General features: G+C 44.0%; 1 protein-coding gene across 1 annotated transcript in view; it reads right to left on the reverse strand.

Annotated features, from left to right (window-relative positions):
* LOC139270881 (coiled-coil domain-containing protein 102A-like) overlaps nt 1-25,533 on the reverse strand; it is a 760,459-nt gene that overhangs the window by 458,380 nt on the left and 276,546 nt on the right. The window contains exon 5 of the mRNA XM_070888470.1: nt 13,823-14,032. Within this exon, the coding sequence (XP_070744571.1) occupies nt 13,823-14,032 (210 nt within the window). The remainder of the gene's footprint in view (nt 1-13,822; nt 14,033-25,533) is intronic.

The following is a 25,533-nucleotide window of genomic DNA, read 5'->3' on the forward strand; positions in this document are numbered from 1 at the left end:
GTTACCTTTCCCTAAGTTCAGGACCCTCGTTTCTGAATTAACTGTGTCATTCTCCATCTTAATAAAGAATTCCACCATATTATGGTCACTCTTCCCCAAGGGGCCTCGCACAACAAGATTGCTAATTAATCCTCTCTCATTACACAACACCCAGTCTAGGATGACCAGCTCTCTAGCTGGTTCCTCGACATACTGATCTAGAAAACCATCCCCAATACACTTCAGGAAATCCTCCTCCACCGTATTGCTACCAGTTTGTTTAGCCCAATCTATATGTAGATTAAAGTCACCCATGATAACTGCTGTACCTTTATTGCACGCATCCCTAATTTCTTGTTTGATGCTGTCCCCAACCTCACTACTACTGTTTGGTGGTGTGTACACAACTCCCACTAGCATTTTCTGCCATTTGCTATTCTGCAGCTCTACCCATTACAGGCCAGTCAGCCTAACGTCAGTGGTGAGGAAACTTTTAGAGACAATAATCCGGGACAAAATTAATTGACACTTGGAAAAATATAAGCTAATAAATGAAAGCCAGCATGGATTTGTTGAAGGCAAATCATGTTTGACTTACTTGATTGAGCTTTTGATGAAGTAATGGAAAAAGTGGATGAAGGTGGTGTGGTTGATATCGGGAGGGAAATTGCAGTCGGAGGCTTCCTTCGTACGAACGCCGCTGACCCGGAAAAAATCTATGAAAGTACCTGGTGGTCCCGGAGGAACATAGGATTCTGGTCGGTGGCCTTGATTCGCTATGCAGCGCACGGGGCGATGTCTTCGAGGTACGTACGTACATGCTGCAGTCACATGGGCCTGGACCACCAATCATAAAGCAGTATACTCATTGATAAAAATGGGAATTCCATTTGTACAAGTTCCCATTGCTATCAATGAGAATACCCCCGTAAAACACCGAAACACAACACAATAAATAAAATAAAACATCTCACATATTTAAAATTAATTGAAATTAAATTTAATTAAATGTTTAAAAACATTTTTTGAATTTTTTTAACGTGTTTAATAGGGTTAAAAATAAACTTACTTTAATGGACAGGATTTTTAATATAAAAATGAGTGTTTAAATTTTAATTTTTATATGTTTTAAAAGTGTACGCTAGTAAAAGTAAGCTATGCGCCTGCTTTTACCAGACGTAAAAGTTTGAAGGACATTCGCTGGGCATGAGTTGGGCAAATAGCCCAATCTCTCCCACGTGGATGTCCTTCTCCCGGGGATGTAGAGGAAATGTACGGAGAAATCTTGACAGATCGGAAAAGGTTGTTTTCCACACATGCGCAACCGGCTTTACAAGGCCTCGCTGGGTACGTGCTCACTTTGTACGCACCCGGCGAGGCCGGAATTTTAGGCCCATTATGTATATGGGCTTTGAATATCATGAATTCCACAATCTAACCATTCTCTGGGTAAAGAAGTTTTCCTGAATTCTCTATTGGATTTATTAGTGACTCTATATAAAATCATTAAAATCTGTAATGGTAGGCTTTCTTAATGACTCAGCATGCAAATATATAACATATTATTTTATAGAGCCATAAAAGTTCCAGGTTTAATCTCTATATCTGTGCTGATTTTGTTGGTCTTAGCTTTGGGGTGCCAGAATTAGTCGCAGTGTCCCCAGGCTGGTGCCAAGAGGATAAAAATCATCAGCTAGCCTTGCTGCTCTTGATTACTATTCTAAGACACTGCTGGAATGTGCACATTGTATAGATGTGAAGGGAGAGTAGCATTGAGCTGGTCTGTGAAAGTCCCCATGGCCAGATAGCCGACTGACATTCATTGTCTAGGATCACACCTGCTGGGCAGGCCACATTGTCCGCATGACAGACACGAGACTCCCAAAGCAAGAGCTCTATTCGAAACTCTTCATGGCAAACGAGCCAAAGGTGGGCAGAGGAAACGTTACAAGGAACACCCTCAAAGCCTCCCTGATAAAGTACAACATCCCCACTTATATCTGAGAGTCCCAGGCCAAAGACCGCCCTAAGTGGAGGAAGTGCATCCAGGAGGGCACTGAGCACCTCGAGTCTCATCGCCGAGAGCATGCAGAAATCAAGCGCAGGCAGCGGAAAGAGCGTGTTGCAAACCAGTCCTACCCACCCTTCCCTCAACAACTATCTGTCCCACCTGTGACAGGGACTGTGGTTCTCGTATTGGACTGTTCAGCCACCTAAGGATTCATTTTAAAAGCGGAAGCAAGTCTTCCTCAATTCCAAGGGACTGCCTATGATAATGATGACATACAGAATGAACATTTGGATGAGGTATGAGGAATATACTGACAACCAGAAAAAAACTGTCAGCATTAGTTACCATCTTAAGCTTACAACAACAACAACTTGTATTTATATAGCGCCTTTAACGTAGTAAAGCATCCCAAGGTGCTTCACAGGAGTATTATGAGATATAACAAATTGAAACTGAGCCACACAAGGAGAAAGCTTGTTCAAAGAGCTAGGTTTTAAGGAGCATCTTAAAGGAGAAAAGAGAGGTAGAGAGGCGGAGAGGTTTAGGCAGGGAATGCCAGAGCTCAGGGCCTAGGCAACTGAAGGCATGGCCACTAATGGTTGAGCGATTATAATCAGGGATGCTCAAGAGGGCCGAATTAGAGGAGCGCAGTCATCTCAGGAGGTTGTGGGGCTGGAGGAGATTACAGAGATAGGGGCCCCAAGTTTCCACACGCTACAAAACGGGCGCCCCTCCGAGCTGGGCGCCCGTTTTTCACGCCAAAAACGGCGCCGGAAAAAAAAATGCGATTCTGGAGCGCCCTGCAGCTCCATGTTTGCTTGGCGCGGCGCCCAGGGGGCGGAGCCTACCACTCGCGTCGATTTTGTAAGTGGGAGGGGGCGGGTACCATTTAAATTAGTTTTTTTCCTGCCGGCAACGCTGCGCGTGCGCGTTGGAGCGTTCGCGCACGCGCAGTGTGAAGGAAACATTTTTGTAGTTCTTTGTAGCTGTTTAATTTTTGAAAATGTTTTAATAAAAGCACATTGCCATCAGCACATCAGCACTGAGTCTTCTTGCAGCAGTGAGAAGGTGCAGGAAGCCTCAGAAAGTTGAGGCAGCCGTTTCCCGACGGCCTCCACCCCCTGCCGTCGGGAATGGCTGCTGAACTTGTGAGGCTTCCTGCAGCCTTCTCACTGTCTCCTTCCCCCCCGCCCGCCATCGGGAACGTCTTTCGCCCCCTCCACTGCGTTCGGTCAGTCGGTCGGACCCGCACTCCCTCCCTCCTCCCCCCCTGCCGTCGGGAACGAACGGCTGCCTCAACTTGTGAGGCTTCCTGCAGCATTCTCCCTGCCTGAAGAACTGTCACACAGGTAGGAAGATGGTTTATTTAATCTTTTCTTTGCTTATAAATTTTTATTCAGGTTGGATTTATTTGTATAATATTTGTATAAGTATAAATAAGAATTTATTATAGAATTTAATGACTTCCCTTCCCTCCCCTCCCCCCACCTCGTTCTGGACGCCTAATTTGTAACCTGCGCCTGATTTTTTAATGTGTAGAACAGGTTTTTTCAGTTCCACAAAAATCTTCACTTGCTCCATTCTAAGTTAGTTTGGAGTACGTTTTCACTGTGGAAACTTTGAAATCAGGCGTCAGTGGCCGGACACGTCCCCTTTGAAGAAAAAATTCTGTTCCAAAGTGAAACTGTTCTAACTGACTAGAACTGCAGAAAAAAAAATGTGGAGAATTGCGATTTCTAAGATAGTCCGCTCTCCACCAGTTGCTCCTAAAAATCAGGCGCAAATCATGTGGAAACTTGGGGCCAGGGAGTGGCGAGCCCATGTAGGGATTTGAAAACAAGGATGAGAATTTTGAAATTGAGGCGTTGCTTAACCGGAAGCCAATGTAAGTCAGTGAGCACAGGGGTGATGGATGAGCGGGACTTGATGCAAGTTAGGACACGGGCAGCCGAGTTTTGGATGATCTCTAGTTTACATAGTTTACATAGGGTAAGAATATGGGAGGCCAGCCAAGAACGCTTCGGAATAATCAAGTCTAGAGGTAACAACTGCATGGATGAGGGCTTCAGCTTAGGGGAGAAATGCTGAAGTGGTAACTGGGCGGTGATTTTTGAAATGGAAAATGACCAAAATCAGCTGCACCATCATGGGAAAATGCCACTCATTGTTTCGAAAGAGGATTGGGATTCAGAAGGATCGATGCTCTCACTTCCCTCATTCATGACAACAGTGAATCTTACACATTAAGTCAGCATTTTGGGGGCCGAATCAGCGTTTGCTGATAAAACTCAATGTGAACTGGGGCAGCTTTGCCCTCTTTAACTCTCGCACCCAAATCTCCATTATCCATTGGCTTCCCTGCTCCTACCAAACTTTGGCTACTAATAGACCGTCTCATCAACATTGCTAATGGAAGTCGTCCCGACTGCAGTAATCTGCAGGCAGGAATTCTCTTGAGTACAGAAGTTTCTGCCTACAATATACAGTGGTCAGCTTCAGTGTCTTCAGTGGCAGGAGTAAAACTGAGGAGAGCACGGAGGGCCAGCTCTGGGCCATTACTAGTCGGTCTCAAGTAGGACTGGGGCTGAGGGAGCAGATGGCAAGGAGGGGGTTGCAATGGATGGGATTAAAGGGGTAAATGGACGGCATTGAAGGGGCAATGGATGGAAATGAAGGAGAGAGAATGGAGCTATGAAAGGGAGAGGAAAATACATGAGAATGAAGGGGCCAAGGGAAGGAGAAAATGAAGAGGGCAGAGAAAGGGGAGAAACAGCTTGAACTGAGAGAAGAAGAATGGCAGATTGAATAGAGGATGATGATGAGATACCAGTTTGAACAGCGTTGAAGGAGAAGGAGCACCTGGTTGAATTGAGGAGAACATAAGAAATAGGAGCAGGTGTAGGCCATCTGGTCCCCGTCGAGCCTGCTCCGCCATTCAATATCATGGCTGATCTGATCTTGGCCTCAACTCCACTTCTGTACCCTCTCCTCATAACCCTTGACTCCCTTATCGTTCAAAAATCTGTCTATCTCCACCTTAAATATATTCAATGACCCAGCCTCCACAGCTCTCTGGTATAGAGAATTCCAAATTCTTCCTCATTTCCATTTTAAATGGACGACCCCTCATTCTGAGACTATGCCCCCTAGTTCTATTCCCCCATGAGAGGAAACATCCTCTCTGTATCTACCCTGTCAAGCAGAGAGGGGAAGAAGAAGTCCAGTATGAACTATAAGATTTGGATGAGCAGTGGGTATCTGTGAATAGAAACATAGAAAACAGGAGTAGGCCATTCGGCCCATCGTGCCTGCACTGCCATTTAATATGATCATGGCTGATCATTCACCTCAGTACCCCTTTCCCGCTTTCTCTCCATACCCCTTGATCCCTTTAGCCGTAAGGGCCACATCTAACTCCCTCTTGAATATATCCAATGAACTGGCATCAACGACTCTCTGCGACAGGGAATTCCACAGGTTAACAACTCTCTGAGTGAAGAAGTTTCTCCTCATCTCAGCCCTAAATGGCCTACCCCTTATCCTAAGACTGTGTCCCCTGGTTCTGGACTTCCCCAACATCGGGAACATTCTTCCCATATCTAAGCTGTCCCGTCCCGTCAGAATCTTACACGTTTCTATGAGATCCCCTCTCTTCCTTCTAAACTCCAGTGTATAAAGGCCCAGTTGATCCAGTCTCTCCTCATATGTCAGTCCAGCCATCCCGGGAATCAGTCTGGTGAACCTTTGCTGCACTCCCTCAATAGCAAGAACGTCCTTCCTCAGATTAGGTGAGAAAAACTGAACACAATATTCCAGGTGAGGCCTCACCAAGGCCCTGTACAATTGTAGTAAAACCTCCCTGCTCCTATACTCAAATCCCCTAGCTATGAAGGCCAACATGCCATTTGCCTTCTTCACCACCTGTTGTACCTGCATGCCAACTTTCAATGACTGATGAACCATGACACCCAGGTCTCATTGCACCTACCCTTTTCCAAATCTGCCGCCATTCAGATAATATTCTGCTTTCATGTTTTTGCCACCAAAGTGGATAACCTCACATTTATCCACATTATACTGCATCTGCCATGCATTTGCCCACTCTCCTAATCACCCTGCAGCCTCTTAGCATCCTCCTCACAGCTCACACCACCACCCAGTTTAGTGTCATCTGCAAACTTGAAGATATTACCCTCAATTCCTTCATCCAAATCATTAATGTATATTGTGAAGAGCTGGGGTCCCAGCACTGAGCCCTGCAGCACTCCACTAGTTACTGCCTCCCATTCCAAAAAGGACCCGTTTATCCCGACTCTCTGCTTCCTGCCTGCCAACCAATTCTCTATGAACGCCAGTACATTACCCACAATACCATGTGCCTTGATCTTGTACATCAATCTCTTATGTAGTACCTTGTCAAAGGCCTTTTGAAAGTCCAAATACACCACATCCAGTGGTTCTCCCTTGTCCACTCTATTAGTTACATCCTCAAAAAATTCTAGAAGATTTGTCAAGCATGATTTCCCTTCCATAAATCCATGCTGACTTGGACCGATCCTGTCACCGCTTTCCAAATGCGCTGCTATTTCATCCTTAACAATAGATTCCAACATTTTCCCCACTACTGATGTCAGGCTAACTGGTCTATAATTACCCGTTTTCTCTCTCCCTCCTTTTTTAAAAATTGGTGTTACATTAGTTACCCTCCAGTCCATAGGAACTGATCCAGAGTCGATAGACTGTTGGAAAATGATTATCAATGCATCCACTATTTCTAGGGCCACCTCCTTAAGTACTCTGGGATGCAGACAATCAGGCCCTGGGGATTTATCGGCCTTCAATCCTATCAATTTCCCCAACACAATTTCCTGCCTAATAAGGATATCCTTCAGTTCCTCCTTCTCACTAGACCCTCGGTCCCCGAGTACGTCCGGAAGGTCATTTCTGTCGTCCTTCGTGAAGACAGAACCAAAGTATTTGTTCAATTGGTCTGGCATTTCTTTGTTCCCCATTATTAATTCACCTGAGTCCGACTGCAAGGGACCTACGTTTGTTTTCACCAATCTTTTTCTCTATAGAAGCTTTTGCAGTCAGTTTTTATGTTCCCGGCAAGCTTCCTCTCATACTCTATTTTCCCCTTCCTAATTAAACCCTTTGTCTTCCTCTGCTGAATTCTAAATTTCTCCCAGTCTTCAGGTTTGCTGCTTTTTCTGGCCAATTTATATGCCTCTTCCTTGGATCTAACACTATCCTTAATTTCCCTTGTTAGCCACGGTTGAGCCACCTTCCCTGTTTTATTTTTACTCCAGACAGGGATGTACAACTGTTGAAGTTCATCCATGTGATCTATAAATGTTTGCCATTGCCTATCCACTGTCAACCCTTTAAGTATCATTTGCTAGTCTATTCTAGCCAATTCACGCCTCATGCCATCGAAGTTAGCTTTCCTTAAGTTCAGGACCCTAGTTTCTGAATTAACTGTGTCACTCTCAATCTTAATAAAGAATTCTACCATATTATTGTCACTCTTACCCAAGGGACCTCGCACAACAAGATTGCTAATTAGTCCCTTCTCATTACACATCACCCAGTCTAGGATGGCCAGCTCTCTCGTCGGTTCCTCCACATATTGGTCAAGAAAACCATCCCTAATACACTCCAGGAAATCCTCCTCTACCGCATTGCTACCAGTTTGGTTAACCCAATCTATATGTAAATTAAAGTCGCCCATGATAACTGCTGTACCTTTATTGCACACATCCCTTATTTCTTGTTTTATGCTTTCCCCAACCTCACAACTATTGTTTGGTGACCTGTACACAACTCCCAGCAGAGTTTTCTGCCCTTTGGTATTCCGCATCTCCACCCATACCGATTCCACATCATCCAAGCTAATGTCCTTCCTTACTATTGCATTAATTTCTTCTTTGACCAGCAACGCCACCCCACCTCCTTTTCCTCTCTGTCTATCCTTCCTAACTGCTGAATACCCCTGGATGTTGAGTTCCCAGCCTTGGTCACCCTGGAGCCATGTCTCTGTGATGCCAATTACATCGTATCCATTAACTGCTATCTGCGCAGTTAATTCATCCACGTTATTCCGAATAATCCTCGCATTAAGGCACAGAGCCTTCTGGCTTGTCTTTTTAACACACCTTGCCCCTTTAGAATTTTGCTGTCATGTGGCCCTTTTTGTTTTTTGCCTTGGGATTCTCTGCCCTCTACTTTTACTATTCTCCTTTCTATCTTTTGCCTCTGTCTCCCTTTTATTTCCCTCTGCCTCCCTGCATAGGTTCCCATCCCCCTGCCATATTAGTTTAACTCCTCCCCAACAGCACTAGCAAACACTTCCCCTTGGACATTGGTTCCGGTCCTGCCCAGGTGCAGACCATCCGATTTGTACTGGTCCCACCTCCCCCAGAACCGGTTCCAATGTCCCAGTAATTTGAATCCCTCCCTTCTGCACCACTCCTCAAGCCACGTATTCATCTGAGCTATCCTGCGATTCCTACTCTGACTAGCACATGGCACTGGTAGCAATCCTGAGATTACTACTTTTGAGGTCCGACTTTTTAATTTAGCTCCTACCTCCCTAAATTTGTCTCGTAGGACCTCATCCCATTTTTTACCTATATCGTTGGTACCTATGTATACCACGACAACTGGCTATTCACCCTCCCTTTTCAAAATGTCCTGCACCCGCTCCGAGACATCCTTGACCCTTGCACCAGGTAGGCAACATACCATCCTGGAGTCTTGGTTGCGGCCGCTGAAACACCTATCTATTCCCCTTACAATCGAATCCCCTATCACTACAGCTCTCCCACTCTTTTTCCTGCCCTCCTGTGCAGCAGAGTCACCCACGGTGCCATGAACTTGGCTGCTGCTGCCCTCCCCTGATGAGTCATCCACCTCAACAGTACCCAAAGCGGTGTATCTGTTTTGCAGGGGGATGACCGCAGGGGACCCCTGCACAACCTTCCTTACACTGCTCTTCCTGCTGGTCACCCATTTACTATTTGGCTGAGTACCCTTTACCTGCGGTGTGACCAACTCGCTAAACGTGCTATTCACGTCATTCTCAGCATCGTGGATGCTCCAGAGTGAATCCACCCCCAGCTTCAGTGCTGCAATGCAGTCCGTCAGGAGCTGGAGGTGGATACACCTCCTGCACACGTAGTCATCAGGGACACCGGAAGCATCCCTGACTTCCCACATAGGGTACTGGAGGAGCATGACACGTGTCCAAGATCTCCTGCCATGACTTAACCCTTAGATACACTTAAGTTGGCAACAACAATGCTAAAGGTTGCTTACTGATAAAGAAAGAAAAAGAAAAGCTACTTACCAATCACCAGTCTATGGACTATAAGTGCCTCTGTGAACTAGGTTAATGGGGTTTCTTGTGACCGGAGATTCTTTAGGGGTAATCGTGTTCTGGATGCTCAGTTGTAAATCAAAATGTTACTTTGCTTTTTATCTTTTAGATTAAAAATCTAGTAATTCATTCCACTTGTATTGATCAGCCAGTAATTAATGTTATCCATGCACAATGTTCCAGAATCAGCAGCAATATGAGACAGGGTGTTTAGCAGACAATTTTCTACGCAGTTACTATTGATCAGCTACAACTTTTCTGAGGAACAGGTCGCGGCACAATCAGCATTTAACCAGTGCCATTTTATGTGGAGCTGTCATCAACGAGACGCAGACTAACACAGTCTACTGAATCGGCTTTCAAGGGTAGAGTACTCGCTCAGTTCCTAATTATTCATTCATAGTTTTAAGCCACTCACATTCCGGCTTGGATAATTTGGAGTGATGGGAAGAAAATGGACAACTGTACTCGATACCAGAATGTTAAAGAAAAATCTTTAAAATGGGTTGCATGAGCAACAATTACTCCTGTAGTTGGCTCTCCCTCCTGTGCAATGGTCTCCCCTCTTATGTACCTACCTTGATCGCGTTGGAGGGACTGGTGTATAAAACATAATTAAAACTTAATAAAAATTTAAATTTGAATTTTTTTTTGGATATTAAGGGAATCAAGGGATATGGGGATAGTGGAAGAAAGTGGAGTTGAGGTAGAAGATCAGCCATGATCTTATTGAATGGCGGTGGAGGCTCGAGGGGCCGAATGCTCCTATTTCTTAGGTTCTTATGTAAAACATTGAAAAATAAATCTGCATAGGCACATGAGCAGATTTTGCTTAAACAATGCAAGATTTTTTGCTAACCTTTTCTTTTCTTCCACACATTGATAGATTTTCAACTTCAGTACTCCCAGCTCACAAATCTTTGCGACAGGGCACTGAAAGCGAAACTATAGCGACAATATTGGCCCAGATTTTGCCGTCAAAATATCGGTGAGGCTAATGCACTTTATTGATGTGTGAATGGTACAGCAACTTCAGGTGAGGGGCAGATACGCAGTTAAATGTTCATATCCAAAAGTCACTGACTGAGTTGATCCGATGTTTGTTTCGCAGATCCTGGCTCACCACTGAAATGCATGGAATGGCATGAAGTTGCTGCATGTGCTCGCCACAAAACGTTTAAGATTTGGCATTTCAAGAGCAAGTATCCTTTTAACAATGTGATAATTGTTAATTACTGCCAATCAACCTCTCTGGGACTGAAAATTAACTAGTCATAGTCTGGAGTCTCATTCCTTCAGGGATTAATTATTGTTAGAGATTTTTAAAATGTCAAATTTTAAACATTCCATTTTTATTTTTCCTCTCTTTTTTTCTCTCTCAATCCAATCTTCTTTTCCTCTATTTCTCTTTCCGCACCTGATCTGACATTGAATTCATCCACTCTAATTTACATTTCCTTCTCAGTATTTGCGCTGTTCATTTCACAATCCTTCAATCTGATTGGTTAAGGAGATATCCAATTGATTTCCCTGTTCATCATATACCAGATGCCGGTTTTCCTCGCTGTGACATTATCAGCTCACACTTTCAGCAACTTGCCATGCAAAATATGTTCAATCCTTGAAGGGCAAGTCTAACTAATGGCAGACACCATTAGGTTCCCTGCCACAGCACAATCTGGGCCATTAGCTTTGAGAAAAAGTCTTGGGTGGGAAGGTAAACCAGCCTTGGAAATTCAGAAGGGTGGCAGAAATCAGAGTCAGACGTTTTTCTCAACATGCCAGCCTGTCAGTCCATCTCAGAATAAACAGAATTGGTTTAATTAACTGGTAGGAACCCAGGCATTAACATTGAACTAATGAATCAAGTACTTAACACAGCTGTAAACAACATCCTGCACGATGTCTGCCTTGCTCAGATAGTCCTCCCAGACACAATCTGCGGCAGGAGACATGGAGAACAGTTCCTAAAGCTACAGAGAATGGAGAAGGTCAAAGAATACAGCTCCTAAACTATATCATCATCATAGGCAGTCCTTCGGAATCGAGGAAGACTTGCTTCCACTCCTAAAGTGAGTTCTTTGATGGCTGAACAGTCCGATACGATAGCCACAGACCCTATTACAGGTGGGACAGACATTCATCGAGGGAAGGAATCGGTGGGGCTGGTTTGCCGCACGTTCCTTCCGCTGCCTGCGCTTGACCTCTTCATGCTCTTTGCGTTGGGACTCGAAGAGCTCAACGCCCTCCCAGATGTACTTTCTCCACCTCGGGCAGTCTTCGGCCAGGGTCTCCCAGGTGTCAGTGTTGATGTTGCACTTTACCAGGGAGGCTTTGAGGGTGTCCTTATAATGTTTATGCTGTCCTCCTTTGGCTCGTTTACCATAAAGCATTTGCTGAGGGAGTCTCGTATTTGGCATGCGAACTATGTGGCCTGCCCAGCGAAGCTGATCGAGTTTGGTCAGTGCTTCAATACTGGGGATGTTAGCCTGTTCAAGGACACTGAGGTTGGTGCGCCTGTCCTCCCAGGGGATTTGCAGGATCTTGCGAAGACATCGTTGGTGATATATCTCCAATGACTTGAGGTGTCTTCTATACATCGTCCGTGCCTCAGATCCATACAGGAGGGCGGGTATCACTACAGCCCTGAAGACCATGAGCTTGGTAGTAGATTTGAGGGCCTGGTCTTCAAACACTCTTTTCCTCAGACGGCTACAGAAGGAATGGTAAAGGCTGCAAGAGATGCATACCATATTGACGGAGGATGGCAACGGCTGTTGTTTCATGGGGCCTACAAAAGAATGTTTAGTACACCCTGAGACAAAGTACACATTCCCTCTGCCCCCAACTTTACTTTGCTTCAGATATTCCAGTTGCATTTTTGAATTTGTTTCACATTTTTCAGTAATAAAAAAGTTGTTCTGTACGGTTTATATGCACAAGTAATTTGCAGCGCTGGTTCAGCTGATTAAACACTGGAAGTACCGCTAAACACAACTGAAGGTCTTTGAGACCTGGGTCCTGCCAACCTGCGCTTAAGCTCTTTGGGCTTAGGAAAGTGATGCGTGTCCCTACAGCAAAGAGCATGCACTCATATACTGGGCGGACCGAAGCTGCAATCTCTGTGCATTGCTCGGTAGCCTAGTGATTATGTTAGTGGACTAGTAATCCAGGGACATGAGTTCAAATCCCACCATAACAGCCAGGGAATTTACATTCAGGTAATTAAATAAAATCTTGAATAAAAAGCTAGTTTCAGTAATGGTAACCATGAAACTACTGGATTGTCATTAAAAAAAAACCCTGGTTCACTGATGTTCTTTAGGGAAGGAAATCTGCTATCTTTACCTGGTCTGGCCTATATGTGACTCCAGACTGACAGCAATGTGGTTGGCTCTGAAATGGCCAAGCAAACCATTCAGATGTACCAAACTTGTTCAAGAAGGCAGCTCACCACCACTTTCTCAAGGACAATTAGGGATGGACATTAAATGCTGGCCTTGCCAGCGACGCCCAGATCCCATGAATGAATTTTTTAAAAAGCTTGGTTTTGGAGATTCTTTTACATGATGGTAAGTTTTTGTGCATGTATCAAAAACTATTAAATATTTAAAATAGAATGTAATTATGCTTTTAATCATTCTATTTGCATTTCAGTATTCTTGATAGGGTTTTATTTTTGATAGCAGTAGGTCTAGGATCACATCTGATGTATTCACCGCCTTAATTGGATGAATGCAAGACCAAGGTACGAGTTGTGTAAAATTGGAACATGAGAGGGTAAAATTGAGAAAACTGATTTGGGTGGAGTCAAAAACTACAGAACAGACTGCATAAACTAAAAGCCAACACTTTACCTGTTGTACATGTATAGGATATGCTACCCCATTTGCACAGGAGATACCTTCCACTTTTACAGGAAACCTTATTTTTATGGCTGTTCTACCTTTATTAGATGCTGGAAACAAAGTAGAAAATGCAAGTCAATTATTAGCTTCTGCCTGATAGGAACTGTACATGATTGCCTTTCAATGCACTTGCAGAAAGTATTACAACAGGTCCTCAGAGAAAAAAGTAATGATGTTGTTCAACAGATGTACAGGTTGCTATAAATGCAGCCATTATTTGAGCAGACGTTGAGTTCCATTCTGGTTTTGTTCCTTTGTTCTTTATGTGGATCCCTGTGCAACTTATCTTTTATGACAGAGACGGTTTAAATTTGCATAACATTAAGGTAATAGTCTTCTCAGCTGGATGTGCTTTATTGATACTATAAGCCCATTAATAACATCTTGCCTTTCATATGCAGTATTTTAGTAAACCATGTCAATTCGCTAGGCTCGCTTGCTTAATGGATATTTTCCCCTCCAGTTACTCAGCCATGTATTACAAATGCTGCTATTCTAATGCAATCATCTCGAGTCTACAATCCGCAAGACTCGTGCCATCCTTACCTTATTTTTCTCGAATAGCTCGCATTGCATCGCTTTGAAGTCTGAATCAATTATGTTTGTGGTGTGTTGACTCCTCTTTGCCAGTTGCTTCTCCAGCTCTTCAATCTGGGCTTTTAGCTTTTTGTTGTCCCTCTCCAGCCCCAGCTTCTCTGTTTCTAACCGTTCCCTTTTCCCCCACTCAGTGGTGTTCTCAGTCTGAAGTCTCTCCAGCTGCGAATAGGAAGAATCCAACAATTTGGTCACTAAGCAGAACAATAAGAGTGCTAAGACATTCAGTTTTCAACAGACACCGTTCTTATTCCTCAACTATAATAATTTGGGTTTTACTTGCTTTTTTGCCTAACTTTTTCCCCATCCCTCTGCTCCCCTCCTCTGTTGAAGACAATGAGGGCTAGAAATTGTGTAGCATCCCGTTTGGGTTTTTGCGGGAGCACAAAAGTATCCCCGAGCACTACACAAATGATTCCGACGGGAACTTCCGATTTAGCGCTCCAAGAGGGAAATGGAGCGCTCAAACCTATTAAAATCATCTCAACTTATATTGATCGGTATTTTGCATTCTTGATGATGTCGTATGCACAGCATATGCCAACGTAACCCCTCAGAAAGGCCCGCAACATCTGGGTTTCCGCAGACGCAAAAACCCGAAACTTGCGATCTGTCACAGTCCACCTTAACAGTTCTACTGAACCAACACAAAAAGCAGTATTGCTAGCTCAGATTTGGGCTATTTGCCCAACTATTCCCCAGAAAATGCCCACAAAACCCTTATGCCTGGTAAACGCAGGTGTGGGCCCTGCCTTCACCAGCGTAAGAGTTAATATAAATCTTATATTAAAAATGAAAAAATAAAAATATAAGATCATGCACATACACTGAATATTAGTTGATGGCCTTGAAATTTCAGGGTTTTTAAAAGTAAAAAGTGTTTTTAAAATTTTATTTTTTATGCTTTGTGTGTTTTAAAACTCTTATGCCTGTAAAAGTAGGCTATGCGCCTTCTTTTATCAGGCGCAAGAGCTTTCAGGACATTTTCTGGGCAAGATATCGGTAAATAGCGCAATCTTGCCCATGCGAATGTCCTGGCTGCCGAGATATGGAAGATCTGTCAAGCTCCAGCTTGACAGATCGGAAAAAACGTTTTTCAGCGCATACGCATTGTGCGTTGAAAACCAGCTTTTGCAATGCCTTCTCGGGTCCATACACACTCAGTACAGACCCGGGAGGTCAGATTTTATGCCCCATTTTAATGTTAAAAACTCTGCCCACAAAGATAAGTTTATTTAAAATCATAATTAAAACATTTTGTAAAAATCGTTAATTTTTGTTTTCAAAAACAGTTCTATCAACTTTAATTTCTATAATGTATTTATGCGTGGTGTTTTTTAAATGTTTTATGTAGTGTTTGGGTGTTTGGGGGTGTTTCTCATTTCTAGTAATATGAGTTTCGGACTTACGAAACTCCTATTACTATGAATGAGAAAGTACTTTACCGTGATTGGGTGTCCAGGCCCACGTGACTCCTACGGATGTCCTAACGTGAACGCGCTCTGTTGTGCAACAAGAGGAGGCCTCAGGACCGGGATCTCTGGTGGGCGTAGCAGGAAAAGGTAGGTGCGGAATGTTTTAGCCATTTTCTGGCAAGCGCCCGCGGGAAGCAAAGGACCGGGATTTCAGGGCCGATGTAAATTTTGGCCTGGATTAAAATGTTTAAAAGTTATTTTTCAAAAAATTAAGTTTTTATTGTATATGCTTTATTGAAATGACTTTTAATGAAATTTGAAAATGGGAACATTTATTTTTATTCCAGTTGTGTAAATTATTGAATTATTTGGGGATTCCTCATATGCTTATGGGAATTTTGTTTGTAAATGGAATTCCGCATAAGCATATTAGCAATCCGCCTTTTGGATTGGAAGACCTGGACCATGTGATCCCAGGGACACTTCCCGAAGTGTCCCTAGGATCCATGGGCCTTTCCGCAGGTGTAATCCTGCAGGCCCAGATACGAAGTCTCCAAAACCAGGGAGCCTGAAGATCGGTGCGGATTTTTTTTTATCAGGTCGGTAGGCCTCTGGCTGCAAATTCAAGGCCACTATATTCATCAGACATGTGGCATGTGCACAGAGGTGATCTATCCAATAATATTCTCATGAAGAAAGATAATCATATCTATAATGTAAATTCAGTATCATAAAAAGCTTTGTGTCTGCAGTGAACATCATGAACACTGGCATTGTTCTTCCTTCTCATTGACTACATTGCAGTCTCTTTTTACTGCCTTCTATTTTTACTCTTAGAAATATCAGCCAAGGCTCCATTGGAGAAACCCTGCTTTTGAGCCAGAAGTTTGTGGGTTTAAGGTCCACTCCAGTGACTTGAACATCCCTTTAAAAACATGCTCCTCGGTCACATTATAACAAATAAATTCTACCCAATTGCAAGGAAAATGTTTTCTAAATTACAGCCACCAACTGGGAAAAGTGGGATTGGTGAATTTACCCAATCATTTATTCACATTTGAACTTTATATGTAACTATATATTTTAGATATAATTGCAAAATGTTGCTAAATTCTTATTTGGGGGTTTATTTAATAACCTGTCTACTGTGGTTCAGCAAGGTCCTTACGCCTGTGCTGAATTAGCTGAACTCGGCAAAGATGGCACCAGGGGTGCTAGAACTGGTCTTAGCATCTCTGGGTTCCTGCTTTTGAATATTAACAGTGGTAAAGTGAGCATCTATGAGTGTCAAAGAAAGACTCAGCCTCAACTCTAATGCACCCATCCCTCCCCCCCACACATTTAAATAGTCTAAAAAGGATCACTGTGTAAGCGCAATGGGCTGGATTTTCGGCTCATTTGCGCCTCAGTTAGTGCGCCAGTGGGGCGTTAAATGCTGTTTTTGGGCGCTATGCCGGACGTCCAGGATTTACCATCCAGGTGGCAGATTCGGCTATTGGTTTGCGGCGGTGCAAAAACTTACCGCCTAGCTCTCCGTTTTTAGCGTGATGATGACGTCAATCGTTGTGCAATGCTGCGCTAGCGCTCCAGATAGAACATTCGTCCTTAATGCCTCATTTCCCCCCCGCCCCAGAAAACGCCTGAAAAAAACAGGCGGTCCTAGGGTGCAGGCAGGCGGTATTGGCGGGATAAGGATCCTACATCGTAGGTTATATTGACTACAACGGTTGTGCACATAATGCTCTGTGAAGCTCCAACTTGCAAATGTCACTTTTATTTGCCATTACAGTGCCATTACAACTTCAGTGCGAGAATTTAATGGGGGCATTATTAGTTCGGCAGCGTATCATGCTCCATGCTATTGCCAGGCAATATCAAGCTAGAGGAAGGATTCTTGGCCATGTCGGCCCACGGATGATGAAAGGCCGAAGACATCCAGGGAAGAGAGTTTACCCCCATGGGTTTACAGGCACCAACATTTAGACCTCCAGCTCTCTGAGGAGCAGTGGGTGAGAAGGTTGTGCTTCCGAAAGGAAATGCTGACAGAGATATGCCATCTCCTACAGGCAGACTGATACCTGCACCACTCTGGAGACAGCTTTCAATACTCTCCTCAACTGGTTTCCAAATTCATTGTGGTGTGCTGTATGTTGCACAGCTGGGCCACCATGAGGGTCCAGGCATTGCCAGTGGGGATTACATGTCCAGCTCAGGAGGAGGAGGATGATGAAGAGGAGCCTGGCGAGGCCCCCATTGGATAGCCACATCATCCAAAGGGGAGGCAGCGTGGAGCTGTTGCCGGACCAACACTCACATGTTGCCAGCTCATTTTGGACCAGCTCTCCTAAATGGAGGAAACTGAGGGATGGAGCTAATACTGGACACACTATGTACCCCCATAAAGGCACATCTCCGGTGAACGTTGGAATGATGCACAAGACACCAATGGCAAATAATGAGTCATAAATTTTACTGCAACAAAGTCACAAACCCCCCCCCTCCACCAAACCAAAATCAAATCATAAAATATATAACGTTATGTTGCAGGGCACTAAACAACAATGAAACTTCTTTACCGCAGCAAGTTTCGGCTTGAGTTCACAAAGTCCATTGTGTAACGCCTGACTTAACGCTAACACTCCTCCAACTTACATTTTCACCGAAACTTGCAGTCGGAGAAGCAAACTATTTTCAGACACTGACTTTAACGCCCCACCACGATTAAAGCCCTGAAATCCAAAAAGCCCAAAGTGCAAAGTGTCAGAAGGTTGTGGGTTCTTCGGGCTCAAAATTGCCCAGGAGTTGCTCTGTTTTTTTTGGAGCAACTTGATTTTTCTGGAGTACCTTAAAAATCCCCATTTTGCAAATTCAATTTCCGCCAGTGTAAGTGAGTTAGTTAGGATTTCTTTAGTTTGGTTTAGTTTTTTTCAAAAAGGGGTGTTGCCAGCCACCTACGCCTATTTTGGCCATTTAGGCCACTTTGGCCAGCTAATAGTTACTCCAATCTAACTGAGGCCAGCGTATGTGGCCACAAAATCCTTGCGGAGAGTTAAGAAATCAGCGCAGGTAGGTATATCGGAGGTACAACCTTCTGACGCTTTGCACTTTGGGCTTTTTGGATTTCAGGGCTTTAATCGCGGTGGGGCGTTAAAGTCAGCATCTGAAAATAGTTTGCTCCTCCGACTGCAAGTTTCGGTGAAAATGTAAGTTGGAGGAGTGTTAGCATTAAGTCAGGCGTTACACAACGGACTTTGTGCGTCCGAGCCGAAACTTGCTGCGGTAAAGAAGTTTCATTGTTGTTTAGTGCCCTGCAACATAACATTGTATATTATATGGTTTTATTTTGGTTGGGGGGGGTTTTGTGACTTTGTTGCAGTAAAATTTATGACTCATTATTTGCCATTGGTGTCTTGTGCATCATTCCAATGTTCACCGGAACTTAATGACTTGACTAAAGAATATGAATAGGATCAAACAGCTATACAGGACATATGACAAACTTCGCAAAGTTAATTTACTCTACAACAGAAGCATTCGTGGAAGCTGAAACTACAAAAATAAAAGAAATAAAGAGACAAAACATATTTACATAATTTTTTCAAAATATCCAAATAAAAAATAGAAGTACCTCCTGTTCGTAATTCTTATGTTCTTATGTAGGAAAGTATTTTCATCAACAGGGTAAAGGAAAATCTTGAGTAAGCTCATTAAAATTACTGGCTACACAGTTATCACACCCTCCCCCGCCATTCCCCTGGGATCAAACCTCCCCCCACCCACCCCGGGATCAACATTCCAACCCCAGATCAAAACTCCTCCCCGGGATCGAAACTCCCCCCCCGGATCAAAACTCCTCCCCTGGATCAAAACGCACCCACCCCACCACCCGGATCAAAACTCCCCCCCCCACCCCGGGATCAAAACTCACCCACCCCACCACTCTCCCCGCGCCCCCACCCACCCACCGCCCGGATCAAAACTCCCTCCCCCACCCCGGGATCAAAACTCCCCCCACCTCCGCCCCGATCAAAACTCTCCTCTCCCTGGATCAAAACTTTTCGCCCCCCACACCGATCAAAACTCTTCTCCCCCCCCGGATCGAAACTCTCCTCCCTGCACTGCCCCCCCACCCACGCCCCCACTGGATCAAAACTCTCCCTGCAGCAACCTTAGCCTGGGAAGCCAGCGGGCCGGCCTGTGCGGCAGGCCACTCGGCCTCAAATAGGGGCTCCCACGCTGCAGCACGCACACAGGGGCTGGGGGCAGGAGCTACTGCGCATGCACGCACGCTCCAACGTGTATGTGCAGTGCTGCCAGCACTGTTTCTGGTGCAGGGCCCTAGCTCCACCCCCCAATCGACTGGCCACACTGTGCCAAACCCCGGGAGAGGCAACGCAGCGGCCAGAATCGGGGGAGATTTTTTAGGAGCCGTTTTCAGCCCACAAAGTCGGCGCATCTCTGGTGAGTGCGCCGAAAAAAGGGGTGGGCCAAATTTGAGCCCATAGTTCCACTCCAGGAAGTTTGAGCACATAAATCTAGGCTGACACTTCACTGCAGTGCCGAAGGAGTACTGCACTGTCAGAGGTGCCTTCTTTCGCATGAGATGTTAAACCGAGGCCCTGTCTGCTCTCTCAGATGGATGTAAAAGATACCATGGCACAATTTTGAAGAAGAGCAGGGGAGTTATCCCCGGTGTCCTGGCCAATATTTATTCCTCAATCAACATCACTAAAACGGATTATCTGGTCATTATCACATTGCTGTTGGTGGAGCTTGCTGTGCGCAAATTGGCTACCGGGTTTTCTACATTACAACAGTAACTACACTTCAAAAGTACTTCATTTGCTGTAAAGTGCTTTGGGATGTCAAGAGGTTGTGAAAGGCGCTATATAAATGCAAATCTTTCTTTCTTTCATTTTAACTGCCCCTGACTAAGCAGGGGAGTTAAAATTTGCCCATTGCCTGTCCTGATGCCACAGACAAAAGAAAAGTGCATTTTGGGGAATTTATATTTAACTTATGGAATTGAATTAAACTGTATATGATGTACAAAAGAGTTTTGCACAATTAACATTGCAGTGTATTTATTGTTGAAAGAAAACTGGCAGCTAATAAAAAACAGAAATGTGAAAAAGGCCACCATTGTTAAATACTGTACATCACCCTCATGCGAAAGTTTCTCCTTCTCTGAACAGTGAGTAGATTCATTTGGGTGATTTTAATCTGAACTAATTTGGTTCTGAATCCCGCAGAGTTCAGAATTGTCTTAAATCAATTCCAGTTAAATCAATGTGTAGAATCTCCCAGTGGACTATCTCGTGGATCTCGACACTGAATTGATCTATGTTGTACTAATAAGCCTCATCAGCTGGTCCTCGGTGACTCTAATTTATTATGGTAATTAGAAAACCTCCGAAAGTAAGAAAATTCTCAAGTTAAAAAAAATGTGGCCATGATTATTTCCATTCTGATCTTTCCAACACCGTCTGGCCTGACGCTATTTCATGCTGAGATATTTATAAATTGGACTGACAGTGAAAGTTCTTTCTGAGGCCCCTGGCTCTCAATCCACTCCACCATTCATAACTGTCAGGATCTTCTTCTTCACACACAGTGAAAACAGTGGAAAGGCAAGCAACCCGAGCTCCTGGATTATAGCACGACATTTAAATTGGTTCCCTCACACAGACTTTAACGTTCCTTTTCCTTCTTCCCATTCTAGAGCTCAAAGTGCAGAGGGCTGCGCTGGTACATAAGACCCTCACACTGGAGAGGCAAGGTGGGGGAGGCCATAGAGGCGCCTCTGGACAAAGATAATGGGGGAGAAATTGGCCTCCTTTGCACCTCCCGTTAGCGCCTCTGAGGGGGGGGGAGAGGGGACGATTATGAGGCACAAACAGCTTTCCATCCCGTGGTGGCAAAAGTACCGACGCCAGCAAACATCTCTTACAGGTTAGCGGTGGCGGTAAAACTTAACGGTGCCCAGCATCCCATTACCGCCCCGGATCCTAAATTTGCTTCCACCCCCTGCAACATTGCCAGCTGCAGGAAGTGATGTGAGGTCGGCCGGCCACTAGGAGAGTGCTAATTAAAGGCAGTGGTAGTCAGGTAAGCCCCCAAAACATTTAGACCTCTCTACATAAGAACATCAGCAATAGGAATAGGAGTAGGCCATACGGCCCCTCGAGCCTGCTCCGCCATTCAATAAAATCATGGCTGATCTGATCATGGACTCAGGTCCACTTCCCCACCCACTCCCCATAACCCCTTATCCCCTTATCGTTGAACAAACTGTCTATTTGTGTCTTAAATTTATTCAATGTCCATGGCTTCCACAGCTCTCTGAGGCAGTGAATTCCACAGATTTACAACCCTCTGAGAGAAGAAATTTCTCCTCATCTCTGTTTTAAATGGGCGGCCCCTTATTTTAAGATCATGTCTTCTAGTTCTAGACTCCCCTATCAGTGGAAACATTCTCTCTGCATCCACTCTGTCAAGCCCCCTCATAATCTTATACGTTTCGATAAGATCACCTCTCATTCTTCTGAATTCCAATGAGTAGAGGCCCAACCTACTTAACCTTTCCTCATATCAACCCCCTCATCCCCGGAATCAACCTAGTGAGCCTTCTTTGAACTGCCTCCAAAGCAAGGATATCTTTTCGTAAATATGGAAACCAAAACTGCACGCATTATTCCAGGTGTGCCCTCACCAATACCCTGAATAGCTGTAGCAAGACTTCCCTGCTTTTATACTCCATCCCCTTTATAATAAAGACCAAGATACCATTGGCCTTCCTGATCACTTGCTGTACCTGCATACTATCCTTTTGCATCTCATGCACAAGTACCCCCAGGTCCCGCTGTACTGCGGCATTTTGCAATCTTTCTCCATTTAAATATTAACTTGCTCTTTGATTTTTTTCTGCCAAAGTGCATGACCTCACACTTTTCAACATTATACTCCATCTGCCAAATTTTTGCCCACTCACTTAGCCTGTGTATGTCCTCAGATTTTTTGTGTCCTCCTCACACATTGCTTTTCCTCCCATCTTTGTATCGTCAGCAAACTTGGCTACATTACACTCAGTCCCTTCTTCCAAGTCATTAATATAGATTGTAAATAGTTGGGGTCCCAGCACTGATCCCTGCAGCACCCCACTAGTTACTGGTTGTCAACCAGAGAATGAACTATTTATCCCGACTCTCTGTTTTCTGTCAGTTAACCAATCCTTTATCCACGCTAATACATTACCCCCAACCCCATGAACTTTTATCTTGTGCAGTAACCTTTTATGTGGCACCTTGTCAAATGCCTTCTGGAAATCCAAATACACCACATCCACTGGCTCCCCTTTATCCACCCTGTTCGTTACATCCTTGAAGAACTCCAGAAAATTTGTTAAACATGACTTCCCCTTCATAAATCCATGCTGACTCTGCCTGACTGAATTTTGCTTTTCCAAATGTCCTGCTACTGCTTCTTTAATAATGGACTCCACCATTTTCCCAACCACGTATGTTTGGCTAACTGGTCTATAGTTTCCTGCTTTTTGTCTGCCTCCTTTTTTAAATAGGGGCGTTACATTTGCATTAATCTCTCTGATCTCTCTGATCATTTTTTAATTTTTCCAATGCCGCTATTGATCAGCCCTGCACTCTGTTAGAGAGCCTGGGGCTAATCATCGCAAATCGCAGGTGCCGTCGCCAACCAGTTGATCATTACCTTTCAGCGCCCTCAGCAATGGTCCTTCCCTTTAAGGGAGGGAAGGAGCCTGTGATTCCGGCAATGCTCCAAGTTAAAATCAGAGCTTTTGAGTCATTATAAGAATTTGAGAGTGCAAACTGCTGTGGTCTCCATGTGTAGCAACATCGCAACCATATTATTTTTTGTCAGCTGTGGCTCAGCGGGTAGCACAGTTGCCTCTGAGTCTGATGGTTGTGGGTTCAAATCCCACTCCAGGGACTTAAGCACAGAAATCTAGGCTGACACTCCAGAGCAATGCTGAGGGAGTGCTGCACTGTTGGAGGTACCATCTTTTGGATGAGATGTTAAACTGAGGCCCAGTCTGCTCTCTCAGGTGGACTCAGAGAGTTGTGGACATTGGGACATTGAATAAATTTAAGGCAGAAATAGACAGTTTCTTAAACGATATGGGGAGCGGGCAGTGAAGTGGAGCTGAGTCCATGATCTTATTGAATGGCGGAGCAGGCTCGAGAAACCATATGGTCTACTCCTGTTCCTATTCCTTATGTTCTTATAAGAGCAGGGGAGTTATCGCCAGTGTCCTGGCCAATATTTGTCCCTCAATCTTCATCACTAAAACAAATTATCTGGTCATTATCACATTGCTGTGTGTGGGAGCTTGCTGTACGCACATTGGCTGCTGTGTTTCCTACATTATAACGTGACTATACTTCAAAAGTACTTCATTGGCTGTAAAGCGCTTTGGGACATCCAGTGGTCGTGAAAGACATTATATAAATGCAAGTCTGTCTTTCTTTGAATACATTTTCGATGCCGCTACACATTGCAACCAGAACAATTCTTCTCCCACTGAGGAGAACACCAAGAAAAGATCAGTTAGCTCATTATGCTACCTGTGATAATCTCTATTTATTGAACCTTTAGAAATCGGCTCAAATTCATAACATTGATGATGTTTGGCATCCTATCAGAAAGTTGTTAGCCAGATTACACAAATAAAAGCAAAATTCATTAGATTAAATGGATCAAATTAGTAATTTTTCTCATCATGCCAAAGCATTTAGTACAGTCCGAACTTTTTTTGGCCAACTTTAGTATTTTCTGAACTCAAATAGGGCAATATCTGTTTCAGAGTTTAAGATCAAAACTTTTTAATGCATTCTTTAGCCTGCTGCTAAATCCAGACAGTATCCTTGTTATGTTTCAGGATTTGATCATTTCTTTCTTCATGGAAAGGATTTAGGAATGAGCTATGTCTAAGTTTATTGCAAAGTGAATTGGCATAGGTTTAAAAAAATATTGCAGGCTGCAGGCATTGAGGATGTTTATTAAAACCAGGCAGTTTGTGAAACGTTGCAATTCACATTCCATCAAACTGATGCAATGAGGTTCAATTTTGTCAGTCCAGACCCAGTAAGCCAGACTGACCTTTAATTATCTTTAAAATAGCAGAAGACGAGCTCTTTTTAAAAAATTATTTGTTGCTGGGATGGCAAAGCCAACATTTACCACCCATCCATAAATGCCCTTGTGAAGGATTGGCTTGCTAGGCTATTTCAGAGGGCATTTATGAGTCAATCACAGTGCTGTGGGTCTGGAGTTGCATATAGGCCCAGGCCAAGTAAAGACAGCAGATTTCCTTCCCTAAAGGACACGTAAACTAAATGGGTTTTTATGAAATCCAGTAGTTTCATGACTATCATTTATGATACTAGCCTTTCATTCCAGATTTATTTAATTACCTAAATATAAATTCCCCAGCTGCCATGGTGGGATTTGAACACATGTCCTTGAATCATTTGGCTTGGCCTCTGGATTATTAGTTCAGTAACATAACACTATGCTACCATTCCCATACACTTCCAGGTGAGATCTGAGACGATAAGGTAGGCTGTTTTATTAAAAAGCCTACTGGCACATCATTGATCAGAGAAAGAGCCAGAGGGCCATCCCTACTAATGGCTGGGTACATGGACAAAAAGGACAAAGAGAAACAGTTAGCCAGCTAGGTCACGAAATGAAGCCTGGCCTAGCGAAGGGAAATTCACCCTTCTCAAGTCTAGAGCCAGTTAGCATCAGAAAGGCTGAGCAGGAAAAGTTAAGTAAGACCAATAATAGGAATAGCGTGGTATAATTTTTTTTCTTCTTATGGAGGGTCCTGTTGTTAGTTGAAGCAAGGTAAAATTTCCTTACATATGCTACTCTGGATGTTCACGTGCTGTCTGTAACATAAAGCAGCTTAATAATTTGTATCTGGCTCTATCTTATTCCAGTCTGCCTTTGAACAGATTGGAGAATTACTAGAGGGGACATCCAAAATATCCAGTTTGATTCACAAGGGGATCTTATTGTTACACACTTGGTTTATACAATTGTGTAATTAAGATATTTGGCAGTATGGGCACCCCCCCGAACAATAGGATGCTTGAACCACTTATGGGAGTGATCAGCAGTGCTTGAGCTGAGAGAATATCTAAGGCAGAACTGAAACTTGTAACAATCCAATCGGTTTATCACGTATCTCATGCTATAATAAATTTC

The sequence above is a fragment of the Pristiophorus japonicus genome, chromosome 1 (assembly GCF_044704955.1).
Source record: "Pristiophorus japonicus isolate sPriJap1 chromosome 1, sPriJap1.hap1, whole genome shotgun sequence".
NCBI classification, from domain to species: domain Eukaryota; kingdom Metazoa; phylum Chordata; class Chondrichthyes; family Pristiophoridae; genus Pristiophorus; species Pristiophorus japonicus.